The 8,100-nt window shown below is 40.7% G+C and overlaps 1 protein-coding gene across 1 annotated transcript; it reads left to right on the top strand.

Moving 5' to 3' along the window:
- The first annotated feature begins 389 nt into the window (after positions 1 to 389).
- Positions 390 to 6,925, top strand: LOC123249224 (retinol dehydrogenase 16-like). Its single transcript, XM_044678207.1, has 3 exons — positions 390 to 547; positions 4,077 to 4,411; positions 6,663 to 6,925. The coding sequence occupies exons 2-3, from the start codon at positions 4,096 to 4,098 to the stop codon at positions 6,923 to 6,925; spliced, it is 579 nt and encodes a 192-aa protein (XP_044534142.1). The 5' UTR covers positions 390 to 547; positions 4,077 to 4,095.
- The last annotated feature ends 1,175 nt before the right edge of the window (positions 6,926 to 8,100 follow it).

Raw genomic sequence — 8,100 nt, 5'->3', positions numbered from 1 at the left:
AGGACTGCATGTGGCAAACAAAGCACCAAAAATGTCTTTTAAATTTCTTTTGCACTGGGTGACAGATTCCCTCAGCAGATCCGTTGTGATGGGACAGAATGAGACAGGTGTAACTTTCACCACAAGGGGACGACGTTGCTTAAAAATCAACCCCCCCCCCCCAAAAAAAAAAAAAAACCGACCAACCACATCAAACAACCAGATGATCTAAAAACCAGTTTAGAGAAAGGTATAAAGGGGAAGAGAGAGAGAGACAGAGAGAGAGAGAGACAGAGAGAGAGAGAGACAGAGAGAGAGAGAGAGAGAGAGAGACAGAGAGACAGAGAGAGACAGACAGAGAGACAGAGACAGAGAGAGAGACAGAGAAACAGAGAGAGACAGAGAAACAGAGAGAGACAGAGAGACAGAGACAGAGACAGAGAGAGACAGACAGAGAGACAGAGAGACAGAGAGAGACAGAGAGCGAGCCCAGGGTGGGAGTGAAGGGACTTTTGTACTTTGCACTGTTGAGAATTCTGGAAGCTCTCTAGTAGTCTCTGCCTCCCAGGTAAGACTCCCCCTAAACCTGTCTGCTCAGATGTGCTGTAGAGAGTGGGTTGGGGTGGAAGAGAGGACCAGGCAAAGACAAATGGGCACACGGGAGAGCCTCTGAGTGGGCTCTGATCTTTACAGATCCTCACAGGACAAGGTTCTCCAGCCACACTAAGGATCTCATTTGGTGTGAAATCACACAGAGGATCAGGACACTTTGGCTGTATTTTTTTAAACTCTTGCAATTTCAATGATTGGTTTTTCTGTTCTTTTCCCACCAAGCCTGAGGAATAGGTGGTCGTGTCCTGTAGATTGATATTCACAAAATACAATCATGGTCCCAAGACCTTGTCATATTATGGGATGGGAGAAGGAAGGGTGGCTTTGTGCATAAACTGTAGGCTGTGATATAGAATTAATTTTAATATATACTATTTTACAAGTAAGTAAAAATTGCAATTAATACTAAATAAATTAAGCTGTGATCTACAATTCCTCCTGGTGAAATAAAGTAGAACCAGGAGAGCACTGTTCACAGTGCTCCCTCCCTCCCTCCTTCTTTCTTTCTTTCTTTCTTTCTTTCTTTCTTTCTTTCTTTCTTTCTTTCTTTCTTTCTTTCTTTCTTTCTTTCTTTCTTTCTTTCNTCTATTTATCTATCGAAATCTATCTGTCTATCTTCCTTTCTTCCTTCCCTCCCTCCCTCCCTCCTTCTTTCTTTCTTTCTTTCTTTCTTTCTTTCTTTCTTTCTTTCTTTCTTTCTTTCTTTCTTTCTTTCTTTCTTTCTTTCTTTCTTTCTTTCTTTCCCTTACCTTCCTCTTAGAATCAATACTATGTGTTGGTTCCAAGGTAGAGAAAAGCAATAAGGACTAGGCAATGACCTGTCCATGGTCAAGGAAAAAAAAGACTTGACAATGCAATAAAAAGGGACAGCCCAAGTCTAGTGAAACAATTTTTAAAGGTCCCTTCTCTGTCATTTTCAAAACTTGCCCCAGCGATAGCATATAGTGTCAATACCATAATCAACAGGTTATGAGGAACAGAGGAATGGAGTAATGGGGAATTTCAGTGGGGCAGTGGAGTTTCAAGTCATCCCTGTATTTTTGATTCTTTTATTAAGGCAATGAGACTGTGTGCCATCCCTGGGGCAAGTTTTGAAAATGACAGAGAAGGGACCTTTAAAAATTGTTTCACAAGACTTGGGCTGTCCCTTTTTATTGCATTGTTGTCTTTTTTTTTTTTGGGGGGGGAACTGCACAAGCATAGGCAAATCCCAGTAAATTTTCCTCCAGGAGGGCTGGTGAGGATGGTGGTAATGGTATAGACATGTCTAATAAGCAAGTTTTTGAACAAGTTCTTCTCTCCCATTTATTACATTTCTGATCTCTGACATCCACATTCAAAGAGGGAGCTGCAAAAAACGAGAAGCCCAGTAAAAGAAGAAAGCTATGTAAACCCATATTTTTTTTTCCTGGCTTTGCATTCAGTGCCTTGCACATAAGTGCTTACTAAATATTTGCTCAATTGGAATGAATTAGGAAGTATATTGTTATCACCATTTTACAGATGAGGAAACTGAGATTTTGGGAAGTTATGATTGCCTCAGGGTGACACAGATAGTACGTTTTGGAATTAGGATTACAACTAGGTCTATTGAACCCTCAGCTTACATGACTTTTCTTTTTAATTTGGAAAGGAGTTGGAATTTTTGTTTCTGCTTACTAAATGAGTCTTCTTGCTAGAGATTTGTTGTTTGTTGTCATTCAGGTAGTTTTTCAGTCATATCTAACTGTTTGTGACTCCATTTGGGGTTTTCTTGGCAAAAGATCCTAAAGTAGTTTGCCATTCCTTCTCCAGCTCATTTTGCAGATGAGGAAACAGAGGCAAACAGAGTTAAGTGACATGCCCAGGATCACATAGCTAATAAATATCTAAGGTCAGATTTGAACTCGTGAAGATGAGTCTTCTGGAATCCAGACCCAGCCCTCTATCCACTGTTTCAGCCTCAACTGGTTAGGCAGTCAGGGGAATGTCCTAAAATGGGCAGATGAGAATAATTTATTCCAATGGCCATGAAAGCTGATGTCCAAGCACCATTTGTACTACGGACCAACAGGGGATAGATAGGATAGTTGGAGATAATCAACAGTGAATGACAGAAATAAGAAATAGGAAGGAAGGCACCCATTAGTACAGCAGGATGGGGAAAAGCTTTTCTTGGAAGGTGGGATGTTCATTTGGACTTTAAGGAAGCCAGAGCAGCCAGGAGACAAGGATGAGCAGGCTAGAGAATTACAGATATGGGGAAAGAACCAGTAAAAATTCATGGAGTTGAGAATGTGGTTGTGGAGTTAGAGAAGGGAATGCACGTGGGAGCTAGCCCCTCTCACAAAACCCCTTCACAAAGGACCGCCCTGTAACCTAACCCTGCTGGCCTCTGTTTCCTCACCTGTAAAATGAGCTGGAGAAGCAAATGGCAAATACCCCAATATCTTAGCCAAGAAACCTAACATGGGATCACAACGAGTCGGACACAACTGAACAGGTGGGGTAAACTGGGCACTTGGCTAGAAAATTTCACATTGCTCTCTTTCTTTATTTTTCTTTGACTTTTGTAGATTAAATTCTTTTGAGGGGCTTTAGGGTTTTTTGAAAACGTCTTATTTCTGTCATTCACTGCTTAAGAATCTTTCTAGAGTTGGCCTTGGTCAGCCTTCGTATAGACCTTCCACTTCAGTTCCTTAACTATATCTTTAAATATAATTTGGGGTTCCTTAAGGGGTGGATTAGTGAGGGGATCCCTGTTTGCCTTCCTCTTGGGTATTCCAGTCTTAATGCAATTTGGGGTTCCTTAAGGGGTGGATTAGTGAGGGGATCCCCGTTTGCCTTCCTCGTGGGTATTCCAGGCTTAATGCTGGGCACTTTGGAATCTGTGGATTGATCTGTTCAATTCATTCCTTGTCAAATGAAGCTCAGTGATTCCAGATTATGGCGTGAATCCAAATTGGAACTATTTCTAGATTCTCTTATTTTTAAAACTGGAGACTCTCAACGAAAGAACTGTTGGAGTCGTCTTTCCCATCACTGTATTTTGGGGTTCACTTGGGGTTTTGGTTCTGTCTGACTTTGCTCTTACAATAATGAACAATATGGAAGTGGGTTTTTGCAGAACAATAAAAATAAAATAAAATAAAAAGACTCAACAAATCCGAGCAGTTGAGAACATCAGATACTTGTCAGGGAGCTTGTTTCTGTATACCGATTTCTAAAGGCATATAATAATAATTATAGAACATTTATATGAGGTTTTTAAAGCGCTCTTAAAAACATTGTCTCATTTGTTCTTCATAAAAAACATGGGAGATATTACTATTGCAGTTTTACAGATGAGGAAACTGAGGTCAGTTAGTTGATCTGTCTCTGGAAAGAGAGCTAAGGAATGTCAGAGGGAAGCTTTGAACCTCCGTCTTCCTGGTTGTGATTCCCAAGTGCTTGGTCCATCAGACCCCCAGAGCAGTATTAATACTTTTCTCATGCTTTCTTTGTAGTGGAAGACCAATTGCCTCCATGTGGTACTTGCTGGTTCTCCTCCTCATTGGTCTTTTCTATCTCTTTCGCTGGCACCGGGAGATGCAGGTGGTGAGTAACCTTGGGGACAAATATGTCTTCATCACTGGCTGTGACTCTGGATTTGGGTACAAGGTGGCCAAGCAGCTGGACCTTCGAGGCCTGAGGGTGCTGGCGGCCTGTTTGACAGAGAAAGGGGCCAAGCAGCTGAGGCAGGAGACTTCGGAGAGGGTAGAGACGGTGATCCTGGATGTAACCAAGACTGAGAGCATCACCGCAGCCGCCCAGTGGGTGAAGGAACGCGTGGGAAATAAAGGTATGAATGAAAGAGGGCCAGGATTTCATTTTTCTCAAATCCTGAAACATGAAGAAGGTTTGAAAGCTTCATGTTTTCACTTGGAAGACGGTTGATGCCTTTTAGTGTTATTTTCTTTTGGTTAATAGCCTACCTTGGAAAATGAGCCTTGGGGATTTGAGAATGTTCTTTCCATCTTGAGAGTGGAGGATTTAGAGACATAATCTTTGATGCCCCAAAAGATTTGACCAAGATGGCTCAGAAAGCAAACTTATAAGTTATTAAAGAAAAAAACAAAACCAAACCTTTTACCTCCTGTCTTAGAAGCGAAATGGTTCCAAAGCAGGAGTTAGGTAATTGGGGTTTAGTGACTTGTCCAGGGTCACACAGCTAAGTGTCTGAGGCCAAATTTGAACCAGATCCTCCCAATTCCAGGCTCTCTATCCTTTAAGGATTTTCCTAAAACACAGATCTGATCATGTCATCTCATGCTCAATAAACTCCAATGGCTCCCAATTGCCTCTAGGCTAAAATGTGTGGCATTCAGGCTTCCTATCCCTTACTTGTGGACATCTACATGTATCTTTGATGCAGTGACATGGCTGTTGATGTCTCTACAAACAAGAACCTCTCTCTCTTGGTTCCAGCCACATTCTCTGGCTGCTATGTTCCATACCCATCTCTGTAAGGATTATGGGAAGAAGTATCTTTCCATATCTCTTCTTTGAGGCCAAGCTTGTTCTTTGTAATTTTGTAATATTCAACCCAATTGTTTTGCTTTTTTGTTGTTTCCATTTTTGTTGTAGTCAGAGGCCCGGCACTCTATCTACTGTGCTACCTAGCTGTCCCTTATATATATATGGGACAGCTAGGTAGCACAGTATATATAATATATATGTATTATATATATATAATATATATATGTATATATATGTATTTTTTTTCCTGGTGTCTTTTTCTGTTTTCTGCTTCAGTTCTATATTTCTCATATTGGGCTTTTCTTACAATACAGTAATATTCTATTACATTTACATATCATGGTATGTTTAACCATTCCTCTAACAATGGCCATCTTAATGGTTTCCAATTCTTTGCTACCACCCAAAGTGCTGCTATAAATATTTCAGTGTATATCGAACCTTTCTTCTTGTCAATGACTTCCTTGGAGTGCAACCTAGCATTGGAAGCATTTTAGTCACTTTATTTGCACAATTTTGAGTTGCTTTCTAGGATGGTTGTACCTATTCACAACTCCACCAACAATGTATGGATGTACCTATATTTAAAATTTTTCTATTTTTTGTTTTAAAAAATAATTACATTTTTTGTGTGTATTTACATCATTCACATTTCCTTACTTGCTCCCCGCCTCACTTGCTTCCAGAGAACCATTTTTTATTACAAAAAATAAAAAGGAAAGTAAACAATTTAGCAAAATTAATCAGTCTTTCAAACATCTAACATCATAGATAGTATTGCACATCCATATTCCCCTACGTCTACAGAGGAAATGGAGGTGCCTTCTCATATCTCTTCTTTGGGGCCAAGCTTGGTCATTATAATTTTTTGTTCTTCAGTTTCCACTGCTTGGCTATTATTCTTTCCACTACTTTTCTTGTAGACCTTGTGTATATTGTTTTTCCTGGTTTTACTTCCTTCCTTGTATAGTCATTTCCCATGCTTCTCAGGAGTAATCATGTTCATTATTTTTTATAGTGCAGTAATAAACCTTTGTGTTTCTAAATATATTCTTGACCTGGACTCCAAATCTAGAGAAGAAGGAATTTTGGTACTTGATGGTATGCTAGATTCCTTATTGAATTAATTGATTAATTATTGTCTGTGTGGGGAAATCACTTGTGAAGAAACTGCCAATGGAAACGGACAACTTATTTGTAAATTATAGCTTGTAGAGTTGCCTAGAACTTTGAAAGATTAAAGACCTTGTTCAATCAAATAGTCAATAAACATTTATTAAGCCTTACAAAGTGCTGGAGATACTAAGGCAAAAGATAGTCCCTGCCCTCAAGGAGTTGGCAATCTAATGGATGTACTGGTGATATTCATACAACTAGCATATATCATAGGAAGGGTCCAGACTGAGGATCTCTTGATGCCAAGGCTCTCTCTACCATATAACACCGCCTTTTGTTAAATCATTGGGTTTGTAATATAGTAGAATCTATTCTTCAAGTTAGACTAGGTGAGCTCTAACATCCCATTCCAATGCCATGTTTTAATGCATTTGTGTTTTGATTTACATCTTTCTTAGGACTTTGGGGCCTTGTCAATAATGCAGGAATGATCTCACCAAGTGTTTGCATTGAGTTGATGACAAAGGAGGCCTTTGTACAGGTTATGAATGTAAACTTGATCGGATTGGTTGAGGTGACACAAAAAATGCTACCAATGATAAAGAGAGCCAGAGGGAGAATTGTCAATGTTGCCAGCGTCTTGGGGAGGATTTCTTGCCTATCTGCGTCCTACTGCTGTTCCAAGTATGGAGTGGAAGCTTTTTCAGACTGCCTGAGGTAACTCTCATTATACTTTGTCTCCCCAAACATTCATCTGTCCATCCAGGGAAAAGGAAATGGAGGTAGGGAGAGCATTTCAGTCTTCCAAGTAAGAAGCGATGAGGCACTGAACCAGGGCAGTGGCCATGTGAGTAGAGAGAGAAAGGATAGATCTGAGTGATCTTGGGAAGGTAGGATGACAAGACTGATTAGATATGAAGGGAGAGGGAGAGGGAGGAGTTGGGGATGATTTCAAGGTGACTTGAAGTGTGACAACCAGAGTGACACAAGGGGACAAGCAGAGCGACTATGTAAAAAGGGTAAAAATTATGGCTGGACTGAATATTTAATAGGGTGGTCACCAGGAATTTAATTAATTTATTCCAAATGAATTTTTAGCAATTTATTTATAAAACAGAGGGAAAGAGTAAAAGTAGAGAAATGAGAAGAGGGCAGAGTAAAAGATCTAGCTAGACCAGTGGTTCCCAAACTTTTTGGCCTACCACCCCTTTTTGGGAAAAATATTACTCAGCCCCCTGGAAATTAATTTTTAAAAAATTTTAATAGCAATTAATAGGAAAGATAAATGCATCTGTGGCCATCACTGCCTACCCTGGATCACTGCAGCACCCACCAGGGGGCGGTAGTGCCCACTTTGGGAATCACTGAGCTAGACTATGTGCTCAAGCCCTGGCTTACTCTGGCAGGGCTACAGTAGCCCCCGCTGGAGGGCTTAAGGGTCAGTTAACAAGGGTTTTAACCAAGAGGCCTCCTCTCAGATGAAGGACCCCTCCAGAGACTGGTACCTCCAGGAAAAAGCCAAGGAAGGGAGTCAGCCTTTTTCAATCACCCACGTGGTAGTTCTAAGGAGAAATATAAAGCAGTCCCAGGTCCTCAGCCAGAGCTCCTCCAGGGTCCAGTTCAAGGAAAGGACCCCTTTTCACAGGAGGCTCTAGCAATTTATAAAGAACATTCCTTTCATCACTTCCTGTGCTTTCCTCCCACTTTACCTGTATCAATTACAGTTAAAGTTTTGCTTAGAATTGCCCAGGGGGCAGTCAGCTGATTCTGATTCATCACCCACTATTGCACACGTGGGTCAGAGATCACCCACACTTGAGGATAAGTGGGGTGTGTACACTTTTGGTGATTAAATCTAAAAATGGGCAGGGTAGAGTTAATTCCATCTTCACAACT

The sequence above is a fragment of the Gracilinanus agilis genome, chromosome 5 (genome assembly GCF_016433145.1).
Source record: "Gracilinanus agilis isolate LMUSP501 chromosome 5, AgileGrace, whole genome shotgun sequence".
NCBI classification, from domain to species: Eukaryota; Metazoa; Chordata; class Mammalia; order Didelphimorphia; family Didelphidae; genus Gracilinanus; species Gracilinanus agilis.
The sequence above is the reverse complement of the archived record's forward strand: the minus strand, read 5'-3'. Positions and strand labels throughout refer to the sequence as shown.